General features: G+C 32.4%; 1 protein-coding gene across 1 annotated transcript in view; it reads left to right on the top strand.

Moving 5' to 3' along the window:
- RASA1 (RAS p21 protein activator 1) overlaps positions 1-13114 on the top strand; it is a 108302-nt gene that overhangs the window by 63508 nt on the left and 31680 nt on the right. The window contains exons 7-9 of the mRNA XM_038532397.1: positions 4874-4926; positions 7300-7450; positions 12292-12370. Coding sequence (XP_038388325.1) covers positions 4874-4926; positions 7300-7450; positions 12292-12370 — 283 coding nt within the window. The remainder of the gene's footprint in view (positions 1-4873; positions 4927-7299; positions 7451-12291; positions 12371-13114) is intronic.

Below are 13114 nucleotides of genomic sequence, written 5' to 3'. Positions count from 1 at the left end.
AGCTGTTAACAATAATCTCCTATGGGAAATTTACTCTAATTTTGTTTTTGTCCTTGGAGATCTTTTTTAGTGTCCTGCTTATCACCTCATTTATTTGCATATTAATTTTCTTCTGAAGATATTAACTCTCAATTCCAATTCTATTTTATTCATATGATTTTAATAGAAACTGTTCATCTTTTGATCTCTTTTTTCACTGGAACTTTTTTTTCTTTTTACCATCCAGTTAGTATTTATGAATGGAATTTAAGGCTTGTCTCTCAAGTGGTTGCTTTCTCTGTTTTGTAACCATTAGAACACAAAAACATTAAGCTGAATTCTCTACTTTCAGTAAATCTCGGTTAGTTCCCCCCTTTCTTTAGATGTGGAACATATGAGATGTTTTCTGAGTTCATTTTCCTTATTCTGTATAGCTGTGTAACTGCAAAATAGGCTCCATGAATGAGTCTGTACCTTGTTATTTTTAGTGTGAAGTCTTTCCACTACCTATATTAGATTACAAATTCTAATTAATGTTTGGAAGGGACATACCAGTAATGTAAGCAGATGAAGTGAGTCAGGTGTAAATACTCCTCTGTTTTTCTCAAATTACAGTAATCTTGATCTTTGCTATTTTACCTCTTTGCTATATGGAACTATTTCCCTATGATACAAACAACAGCGCAAAGTGTGGTGATAAATGGCAACTAACATTCTTTTTTGTGAATGGTGTAATAAGTGGCCCAGGTTCATTCTCTTGCATATAGCTGTCCATTTTTTCAGTACCATTTGTTGAAGAATTTTTTTCCTCTATTGTATATTCTTGCCTCCTGTGTCGTAGACAAATCGACCATATATAATCATACATTATTTCTGGGCTCTCTGTTCCATTGATCTATAGGTCTGTTTTTTTGTTTTTTGATTATTACAGCTTTGTAATATATCTTGAAATCTAGGATTGTGATAACTTCAGCTTTGTTCTTCTTTTTCAAGATTGCTTTGGCTATTCAAGGTGATACATGGTTCCATACAAACTTTAGGATTGTTTGTTCTAGTTCTGTGAAAAATATGGTGGGTTTTTGATTCTGTAGATTGCTTTGGGTAGTATGGACATCTTAACATTTGTTCTAATCCATGAACATGGAATATTTTTCAATTTATCTCTTCAGTTTCTTTCATCATTATTTTATAGATTTTGGAATACAGGTCTTTCACCTTGGTTAAGTTTATTCATAGGTATTTTATTATTTTTGGTACAATTGTAAATGGGATTGTTTTCCTAATTTCTCTTTCTTCTCCTTTATTGTTAGTGTATAGACATGCATGGATTTCTGTATATTTAGTTTATATTCTATGACCTTATTCCATTTATCAGTTCTAGTAGTTTTTTTTGGTGGAATCTTTAGACTTTTTCATATATAGTATTATGTCATCTGCAAATATAGTGAAAGTTTTACTTCTTCCTTCCCAATTTGGATGCCTTTTATTTATTTTTCTTGTCTGATTGCTGCAGCTAGGACTTCCAGTACTTTGTTGAATAAAAATACTAGGAGTAAATATGCTTGTCTTGTTCTTGGTCTTAAGGGAAAAGCTTTGAGTTTGTAACCATTGAGTATGGTACTAGCTTTGGATTTCCCCTATATGGCCTTTATTATGTTGAATTATCTTCCCTCCAAATCTACTTTGTCCAGAGTTGTTTTTTTATATCATGAATGAATACTGTACTTTGTGAAATGCTTTTTCTGCTTCTATTGAGATGATCATATGGTTTTTATCATTTCTCTTGTTAATGTGGTGTATCATGTTGATTGATTTGCAAATATTGAACCCTACTTGCATCCCTGAAATTGATTTAGTTGTGTTGAATGGTTTTTTAATGAATTGTTGAATTCAGTTTGCTAATATTTTTTTTTTTTAAATTTTTACTTATTTATGATAGTCACACAGAGAGAAAGAGAGAGAGGCAGAGACACAGGCAGAGGGAGAAGCAGGCTCCACGCACCAGGAGCCCGATGTGGGATTCGATCCCGGGTCTCCAGGATCGCGCCCTGGGCCAAAGGCAGGCGCCAAACCGCTGCGCCACCCAGGGATCCCAGTTTGCTAATATTTTGTTGAGGATTTTTACATCTGTCTTTATGAGGGATATTGACCTGCAGTTTTTTTTTTTTCCTTTTTTTTTTTTTTTTTTTTTTGGTAGTATCTTTGTCTTGTTTTGTTATCAGGATAATGCTGGTCTTGTGGAATGAATTTAGAAGTTTTCATTCCTTTTCTGTTTTTTTTTTTTTTTTTTTTGAATAGTTTGAGAAAAATAGGTATTCACTTTTATTTAAATGTTTGGTAGACAGAATTCACCTGTGAAGCCGTCTGGTCCTGGACTTTTGTTTATTGGGAGTTTGTTGCTTACTGATTCAGCCTCATTGCTAGTATTTAGTCTATTCAGATGTTCTATTTTTTTCTGATTCAGTTTTGGAAGGTTATATGTTTTAGGAGTCCATCCATTTCTTCTAGGTTGTCCAATTTGTTTGCTATACAATTTTTCATAATATCTCTTAAAATCTTTTGTATTTTGATAATGTTGGTTGTTACTTTTCTTCTGTCATTTCTGATAGTATTTGAGCCCTGCTTTTTAATTTTTTTTTTAAAATGAGTCTGTCTGAAGGTTTACAGATTTGTGTATTTTTTCTAAGAATGAGCTCCTGGTTTCATTGATCTTTTCTACTGTTTTAGTTTCTATTGTATTTGCTTCTGCTGTAATCTTTATTATTTCTTTCTTTCTACTGGCTTTGGGCTTGTTTATTCTTCTTTTCTAGCTCCTTTAGGTGTTAAGTTTAGGTTGTTATTTGAGATTTTTTTCTTCTTTCTTTCTTCCTTTCCTTCCTTTCTTGATTTTATTTATTTATTCATGAGAGAGAGAGAGGCAGAGACACAGGCAGATGGAGAAGCAGGCTGCATGCAGGGAGCCTGATGTGGGACTCAATCCCCAGTCTCCAGGATCAGGCCCTGGACTGAAGGTGGCGTTAAACCACTGAGCCACTGGGCTGCCCATTTTTCTTATTTCTTGATGTAGGCCTGTATTGCTATAAACTTCCCTCTTAGAACATATTTTGCTTCATCTCAAAGATTATGGACTGTTTTCATTTTCATTTGTATCATGTATTTTTTGATTTCCTCTTTGAATCTTGGTTGACCCATTCATTGTTTAGTAGCATGTTATTTAGCTTCCATGTATTCTTCCCAGACTTTTTCTTGTGATTGATTTCTAGTTTCATACTGTTGTGGACAGAAAAGATGCATGATATGATTTTAGTCTTTTTGAATGTCTTGAGGTGTTTTTTTTTTTTTTTTTTTTTTTTTTTTTTTTTTTTTTTTTTGTGGGCTAATGTAATTTATCCTGGGAGATGTTCTGTGTGCACTTGAAAAGAATATGTATTCATGGTTTTTGGGATGCATTGTTCTGCAGATTATCTATCTATCTATCTATCTATCTATCTATCTATCTATCTATCTATCTATCTATCTCTGTTCCATCTAGTATAATGTGTCATTAAAAAGCACTTTTTTCTTATTGATTTTCTGTCTGGATGATCCATCTATGATATAAGTGGGATGTTTAAGTCTCCTACTGTTATTGTATTCCTGTCAAGTTGTTTCTTTTGTGTCTGTTAATAGTGACTCTATGTCTTTAGGTGCTCCCATGCATAGATACTTGTAATTGTTATATCCTCTTGTATTGTTCCCTTTATCATTTTATGTCTTTCTTTTCTCATCACAGCCTTTGTTTTTAAAGCCTATTTTGTCTGACATAAGTATTGTCACCTTTCTTTTTACATCTACCTTTCTTTTTACATCCATTTGCTTGATATTTTTTCATCCCTTCCCTTTCAATCTGCATGTGTCTTTAGGTCTGAGGTAAGTCTCTTGTAGGCGGCATATGGATGTGTCTTGCTTTTTTGTGTCTTGCAGTATTTTCACTTTCTAAGTTGTTTTTTAAGCCACTATCAAAAGTTATAGTAGATCCCAAGTTTTTATGGCAAAGTGATAGAGGGATGATCTGGAGTTGTCAGCCTGGCCTTAAGAGGTGTTAATCAGCAAGATAGATAATAGTCCTTCAGGTAAATGAGAAGAGATTCTAGGAAATTTAATTACTGATTAATTTGTAATACCAGGTTTGTTATTTTATTCTAAGGTAAATTTAAATACTTTAGTTATTATATGTAGTGGATCCAAACTATAATGCCATTTATAATAATTTCTAAATGTTTATTTTAAGTGTACAGAAACTAAAATACTCTAGCCATCTAATTTGTTAGGGCATTAGCTCAGATAGAATTAGGAATGCGAAGCCATTCATTTCTTTCAGTCCTTCTGGTATCTACTCTTTGTCATCACTCAATCTTACTTTCTGACTTTAATATGGGAAGTATTAATTAGCCATGTCTGTTTTCTTTCAAGAGAGAACTTACCTCTTATAATATGGGAAGGTCACTTTGAGAGTAATATGAGGAAAATTCATTTACTAATTTTTTTTTCTGGATAATTCTGTAGTGGGCTCTACCTATACCATCCTCCCTCCTAATACAAAGAAAAGAGAACCCTAGCTATGATGTAAGCATGCACAGTTTGTCATTATCAGAATTAAAAATAATTATTGTTTTTGTATTGTTAATATGGAAATTATGGTTCATACTGGTCCCTTATTTTTCTGTTTCGCTGAAGTTATATACGTTTACAAAGTGCAATAACATAAATGTAAAAGATGACAAAATTTAATCAATTGCTTTTGCATTTATTTCATTTTGTCAGCTTGAATTAAACTTATGTGGTTGTTTAGTTTTGATTGTATAATAGCAAAAAGGACTTCAGATTTACATATCTTATTTGTTCTCTTTTTAAGATGGTTCCATGGGAAAATTTCCAAACAAGAAGCTTATAATTTACTTATGACAGGTACTTGTATATTCACTTGCCTTTTAAAATAGCTTTATTTAAAAAGAATAAAAGAGCAAACTGACCATTTATCATCAATTTTGCCTTTAGTGCTCATTTAAAATTTAAAAATACTGTAATTTCTTGCCCACCACAGAGAAACTTGTATATTTTCTTATGCAGTGTTTTTTAGTTGAATACATCCATGTAGTATAAAACTCAGTGAAATGTTTCTCTCTGTCCCAGTCCCTGTTCTCTTCCCTACAAGCAGCACCAGACGAGTTTCTTTTTCTGCATTTTTATAAGTTTTCAGTGTCTGTGTGTATCTCTGTTTCTCTCTCCTAAACATACCCTTACACACACACACACACGCACACATACTTTAGGAACATGCAACATACTTTTTTCCTGTTAGGATATATTTTGGGAGATCATTCTATATCTACTTATATATAAGTTTTCATTATTCTTTTGAATGACCATAAGCTTCTGTTATATAAAAACCATAATTTATTATCTGTCTTTAGAGGAATATTGTGTAGTTTATATTTTTGGTTTTTTTGTTGTTCAACTGCAGCATATGTTCTTGTTTATCGTTGTGCACTTGTGGAATTATAGATTGTGCCTTATTTAAAATATATTATTTTAACATTTCTAAAAGTCTGGTTATAGAGATATGCAAAGTAAAAATTGACTTTTATTTTGGATTTATTATTTGAACTAAAAACTGTCCTGTCATCATTTATCCTAACATTTAAGACAGAATTAATTTAATTACCAAGTATCTTTTTCATAAACTGTACACATATGAGGATTTGACACAAGTTGAAGCCATAATCTATAATGTAGAAATCTTAGTTCTTTAAAAAACAACCTGTTTGATAGTTTCCATATATGGTGAATAAACTACTGATTATTAAAGATGTAATCTGAATTACTCTTTTGAACTGTGGGCTTTGGAATCTAATGTAATTAATTAATACTTGGCTCTTTTGTAAGATTTAAGGTTTTAGAAGTATTCAATTTTATTGTGAGGACCTAGATTAAGTAGATTAAAAATAAAGAACATGATGATACATTATGGGAGTAATAGAGACCAGATGCTCAACCACAGTGACCTGCTATCAGCTTTTGAGAGTGGGGCCAAAATATTTATTTTAAATTTATATACTTTTGAATAGAAGTTTATATTTTTGAACTGGATCCCCAGATACTTGAGGCACTCATTCTTGTTTTATGCATTTCAAGTTGAATGGAGCTAAACTTAATTTCTTTATGTTATTTTATATTTTCTTCGGGTCATGTGCTTTTTTAAGAATCTGGTGATTTTCTCCCTGAAAAATGCACATAATCACTAGCATGCACTATTTTGCATGAGTTCCTATTCTGTGTATTAAACATGAAATTATTTGGTAGTAAGTGTCTCAGCTAGATGATTGGAACTCTCAGTAATTTACATAAAAATTACATCTGATATTCTAAGTATTCAATGTGTTTTCCTAAAAGCAATCAAGTTCTGATCTTTTCTATGTCATTAGGACTTAAGGCAGAGGAAAGACAAAGTATTTTGGTGTTAAGAGTCACTGCCAATTGAAGACATTAGAAAGCCTTCTCTAAGATTAGTGTGAGAATCTTTAGTATATGATAATTTGTTTCTATATGACTTCTCAGGTTCTTAAAGGAAAGAGTGTACAGGTATTGATTTTGATAAGGTACACACATATTTCATTTTTGAATCTACCTTTGTAAGCGTTGGTACTATTTTATTACAGTTATTACTTTTTAATGTTTAATCAGAAGCATTAAGTATAGAGTATTCCTTTTTAAAAAAAAAAAGATTTTTAAAATTTATTTATGATAGAGAGAGAGAGAGGCAGAGACACAGGCATAGGGAGAAGCAGGCTCCATACCGGGAGCCCGACTCGGGACTCGATCCCAGGACTCCAGGATTGCACCCTGGACCAAAGGCAGGTGCTAAACCGCTGAGCCACCCAGGGATCCCCGTATAGAGTATTCCTATACAAAATTTACTTAAACTTTTTTTAGACTCTTCTTAAGAGGATTTATAAATAGAATGTGCCCATTTTGGCCAGTGTCCTCTACCCATGGTTAGATCATTTTTTCCAAGTCATGACAGGTATAGACATTATTAACCAGAAATCACTGCTGCTGACCTATTTTTATGTAATACAGACATGCACCATCATGGGTGGTTGTGACTTATAAACTAGAAAATACAAAAATGTGTTAAAATTGCCTTTATTATAAAACAAGTTCCAGGTGAAAATTTACATAGTTGATGTATTTTAAATGTAATTTATAGTTACATTTCTTAACACTGCTTCTTTTTTATTTGATAATTAGGAAATAAAACTAACAGCTTAATTTTTACAGTTGGCCAAGTCTGCAGTTTTCTTGTGAGGCCCTCAGATAATACTCCTGGTGACTATTCACTTTACTTTCGGACCAATGAAAATATTCAGCGATTCAAAATATGTCCAACACCAAACAATCAGTTTATGATGGGAGGCCGGTATTATAACAGGTGAGTTGTGAGAAATTTTAGTTATCTTTTTCTTTTGGCAAAAATAGTTGAAATCTCAATATTTAGTGTATCAGATTCAAAATTGCATAAAAGTTTGTGACTTTTTAACATTTAAAATTATAAGGCCTTTGATACAATTTAGTAGTAGTCATGTCCAAGTAGTAATGTCCAATTTACATTACATTCAGACAATGTAAAACATGAATGTAAGTTAATAACTTGTAATTTGTTTTCCTCTAAGATAATTTTTGTTTGTTGATTATATGCAAACTGTTTACAGCAAATGTGCTAAGTCCTTAACTATAGGATAACAAAACATTTGTTCTAAGATAAAGAAAATATATTACATTCTTCTATTAGGGAGACATTTCATTTTATTTATTTATTTATTTTTTTAGGGAGACATTTTAATAGAAAGAAAGTTATTTATTTATTTTTAAAGATTTTATTTATTTATTCATGATAGACAGAGGCAGAAACACAGGCAAAGGGAGAAGCAGGCTCTATGCCGGGAGCCCGACGCAGGACTCGATCCTGGGACTCCAGGGTCACGCCCTGGGCCAAAGGCAGGTGCTGAACCGCTGAGCCACCCAGGGATCCCTAGAAAGAAAGTTCTTAAAGAGTAAACTGAGACTTATTACAAATGTTACCCATGTTATTGGGTGTTCTCAAGTTGATATTTCTTGTTTGTGATTATTGGTTCCTACTTCTCATTTTAAAAATTACAGTTAAAATCATTGCTTATCCCATAACTCAGAATGAACTATAGCCACTGGAGCAAGAAAATAAATTAATCAAGAAACCATATGATAAGGCAGCCCAGGTGGCTCAGCGGTTTAGCGCTGCCTTCAGCCCAGGGCATGATCCTGGAGACCTAGGATCGAGTCCCACGTCGGGCTTCCTGCATGGAGCCTGCTTCTCCCTCTGCTTTGTCTGTGCCCCACCCCATCTTCTTCCTCTCTCTGTCTCTCTCATGAATAAATAGATAAAATATTTTTTAAAAAATAAAGAAACCATGTAATAGAACCTCCCCCCCCCCATATATTAGAAAAGAATCTTTCTTTTCTTTTTCTTTCTTTATTTTCTTCTGAATGTGAATAATCTCCCATATGAGTTAACTCTAGAGTGGTTTTGTCTTCCTTTTTTGGAGGCTTTTATAAACAAAAGTGGTGGCATTTGCCTAGTTTAATCCCTTAATACCACAGCAGTATTCTCCATCCCATTTAGAATTTTTCTTAATTCCAGCTTGACCTTTGTGTGTATAGAGATCCAGCAACTGGTTTATCTTAGAAAACAAAACAAAACAAAAACAAGTTGTAGTTGCTTGACAGAAGGCCCATGGACAGTTATAAGACATCAACTGGAAGATGTGAGTCTAGACGTTTGAATCCTTTCACACACCTTATACAGAAATGCTACTTGAGTGGTTTCTACATTAATAGTCCAATCTAGACATCCTCACGGAAAATCTAGCTACCTGCAATTTGAGCTCTTTATGAAGGTAAACTACTTTGTCCCGTTGTCCAGTTTTCTAAGCACTTAGAATATATAAAACTGTAAATTGAAAACATATATTCTTAATTGAATTGATAAATGTCCATGGAAACTTTTAAAGATAAAATAATTTACTTGGTTTATTTTTTGTCAGTAAACAAACTTCCTTATGATACACATTCTGCAAAGATGAAAATTTTTCCTACATAAGGGGGAAATCTGTAAATTGTATAAAGATTATCTTTTTTATTGATAAAGACTAGAGTGAAGCAGGAAGAAAGAAGTATTTGAAGTATATTTCTAAATTGCAAAATTATTAGTCTGCTTACAAAATGACAAAATTTTAAATACATGTACATGTTAATTTAGTGACTGTGATCATTCTCCCTAATTTTTTTTCTTTCTTTCTTTCTTTTTTTTTTTTTTTTTTTTAAGATTTATTTATGTATTTTAGAGAGAGAGCATGTGTAAGTGGGGGGGAGGTGCAGAGGGAGAAAATCTTCCAAGCCAACTCTCCAACAAGCGTGCGATGCCCAATGTGGGGCTTGATCTCACAACTCAAGAGATCTTGATCTGGGCTGTAATCAAGAGTCCAACGCTTAACTGACTGAGCCACCGAGGTGCACCCACACCCACAAATTTTCTTTATAGTTCTGTTCATTTGGTAAAGTTAAGGGGGATTGTTGTTTCTAGTATTAATATTAAAAATTTTTAAAAGAAATATTTATGTAAATCTGATGTCTGGGGAAAAAGGCAGTTTTATAGTTGTTTTGGAAGTATATATTTCAGCATGGATATATATATATGTGTGTGTATATATATATATATATATATGTACCATTTCAGCATTAGTGTCAGTAATAAAGTAAATCTTAGAAGATAAACCTTTGTGAGTTACTTGGCTGACTCAATTAGGAAGAATATGTGACTCTTAATCTTGGGGTTGTGAGTTTTACTAAGAGATTACTAAGAAAAGATAAATGAATTTTAAAAAGATACACCTTTGTGATTATCAGTTATTGTTTAGATATGAAAGTGTAAAGTTGAATTATCCAATATGGATTGGATGAGATTACTAAGAAAAGATAAATGAATTTAAAAAAGAAGATACACCTTTGTGATTATCAGTTATTGTTTAGATATGTAAGTGTAAAGTTGAATTATCCAATAAATGTTTATAAAAGAGCCATACTCTACTGTCTGTTCTCCCCATTAACTCAATATTAATCATTTGGTAAAGAGAGGTAGTTACGTCTGTTTCATTTAGAAACTGTGCTTTTGAGACATAACTCTTAACTTTCCTATAAATAAACTTTAAGAAAAGCAAGAGAAACATTTAAAAGCAAATATAATTCAGCAAGCATTTATTAACTAATTTGCTTTTTGAAATATATTGTATAGATCCTGTGCATATACATTAAAGAGAAAGTTCTGTGAGGTACAGGTTTATGAAAAAAGATGGTGGGCTGACTGTGGTAAGTTCAGGGATGTACACATAGGCATAGGAGAGTCAGTGGAAAGAGAGCAGTTGAGGTAGTGATGAGAAGGAAGAGAGAGAGGAAGATTTTGGTCAAACATTGAAGCTTACTAACATTTAGGGGGTTCAAAGAGAGAGACATGGTTTTATTTATTAAGTAAATTAATTAAAATAAAAGTATAGGATATAGTATCTTTCAGAACTCACATTTATTTCACTGACATATAGTGAACATGTTTTAGTTTTCTGAAATATAAACCTATCTGATTTCATATCTGAAACTTTCATGGAATGTCTAGGAAATTCTGGGTTGCTGTGTCTTCCTTGACTGTTTCTTTAGGTATATCTGGGTAGAATATAAAGTAATTTAAAAAAAAAATCTTGAAAGTCTAGCTCACTTGTAAGAATATTTCCCATTGGTTGTCACACACTTAAATTTGCTCTTGGGCAGCCTGAACTGCATTCCACAACAGTATCCTATCTTTGAGCTGCTAGACAAGAATTTACATTGTAACACTGAGAAGCTCCACAGGATCAAATGCATTTTATAGTTAATGAATCAGAAACCTTTGATATTTACTGTTTTATATAGATTTGATGCTTTTTCCTTTTGCTTTGAAACACATAGTCATCTCTATGTCTACAAATGTATTCTTTTCTGATTTTCTTTCTTCTTTTAACATTTTTGGATTTATATGTAGCATTAGTTTTCCTCTAAAAATGTATAACCATCCTTGTCTTTTTTAATGTTAATACCTTTTTATTTGTCTCATTTTGCACTCCTTCCCCTTGTGTAGAATGCTGCATCTGGTATTTAGTTCATATCCATTCATGATTGTTTTTCATTAATCCTTTCAAGTCTTCTATTTCGCTATTTTAACATTTGGTTTAAATTAATTTTGTAGTATAGCAGAGATATTTTTTCTTTGGAGACATATATATGTATATATTTGTGTGTGTATCTTTGGAGAGGGGTTTGTGTGTGTGTGTATCCGCACATATACATATGTGTCTCTGAAGATAATATATATATTTCAATTCCATCAGTAGAACTGGAAAAAATCAAGTGGAAGGTTAAACAAGATCTGTTTTTGAGAAATGTTTCCTAGGTGTCCCTAAAATACCCATTCCTGCAGGATATTAAAGGGAAGTTTAAAAGTCTAGAACTTAAATAGTTAGGACAATAAAATGAGCTACTGATTATACAGAAATAATATTGAGAAAAGTCATTATTATGCCTTTCTAAAATATGTGTTAAAATACATTATACAATGTCATTTTATTTTCAGTTTTGTTTGTAAAATTTCCTAAATAGTAAGAATATTTTATAGTGTTTATCAAAATCATCAATAAGCCTTCTCTGTTGTAGTGATAATCCTATATGTAAAGTTATCTCCTGGTCTTCTGTTTGTTTCTCCTTTTACTTGCTGTTAATATGTTTTACGATCTAACTCATCTGATTATTATGAAAGCTGAATGTGTGTTTTCATGATAAAAATTCTTAAAATCTACCTGAACTTGCTATATAAATGCTATTTCTCTATCAGTTCTTTCTCAGTTCCTCAGAAATACTCTTTAAAAAAAAAAAAAGTAGGCTTTTATTCTTTCATTACTTATACTGACTCTTTCAGTATGTGCATGCAAAATTGGAATCTCTGACTCAGGTATTCTGACCTGTAAACCAAATCTTGCTTTTCCAAAATAATGGAACTATTATAATCCTATGTACTATTGCTGTATTTGGGTTATATTCTTTGGGAAAAAACTGGCAAATACATAATTCTTGCCAACAGGGTCTTTGTGTATTTTCAGGATTTGCATTTTTTTATAAGACAAATTATGTCAATGTTAGTTATTTTTATTTTAACAGCATTGGGGACATCATAGATCACTATCGAAAAGAACAAATTGTTGAAGGGTATTATCTTAAGGAACCTGTACCAATGCAGGTCAGTGTTGTTTTTCTTTTTGCAGTAATAAGCATTTTATTTTAAAATGCATTTTTGGTGTTATGTTTTATGCACACAGTCATGCATTTAAAATTGGATAAAATTTAAAACTGCCATTACTCAGATTCTTTCAGAAAGTACATTGTAAGAGAATCACTTAGTTTTTATTTCTGTTGATTCTAGCCTTTGTGGCTTTTTGAGAATAGAAGCAGTGGTGGGACAGAAGCCATGTTACATTGGGTCAAGGAATGAATGAGTTTGTTGGAGGCAAAAGTGGAGACCACAAGGATAAATCACAGCTGGGCTTACCTAGGTGAGCTTGGTAAATAAAATGAAAATTAATTCTAGAAGAAGATAGGGTTGAGAGGGATTTAAACTTTTTATTTCATGGTTTATTTGGCTATAGATTTATGGTGAGAGAGTTTTGTGCGTGTCTGCATACTCTGTGTAAAGCCACTAGTGATGAGGAGGGTGAGATGTGGTAGTGGCAGTACCTGATGTACAATTTCCTAGGGCAGGCAAGAGTGGCTAAAATCCACAGTATAAGAAGGAAGATTGGTCTTAACAAGAGGGCCTGTTCAGTATTAGCTGCTTAATGCATAGGGTGATTGTTTAGTCTGTGTACTTAGACTTTCTGAAGAGTGGTGGGCAAAGATTTTAGCAGATGCTAGGAACAGGTATTTCAAAAGAGTGATTAGGAATTGTCTATGTGGAAAATGGAGGAATTGATACTTCAGGGACATA

The sequence above is a fragment of the Canis lupus genome, chromosome 3 (genome assembly GCF_011100685.1).
Source record: "Canis lupus familiaris isolate Mischka breed German Shepherd chromosome 3, alternate assembly UU_Cfam_GSD_1.0, whole genome shotgun sequence".
In the NCBI taxonomy this organism is placed as follows: domain Eukaryota; kingdom Metazoa; phylum Chordata; class Mammalia; order Carnivora; family Canidae; genus Canis; species Canis lupus.
Note: the sequence above shows the minus strand (reverse complement) of the source record. Positions and strands in the feature narration are given on the sequence as shown.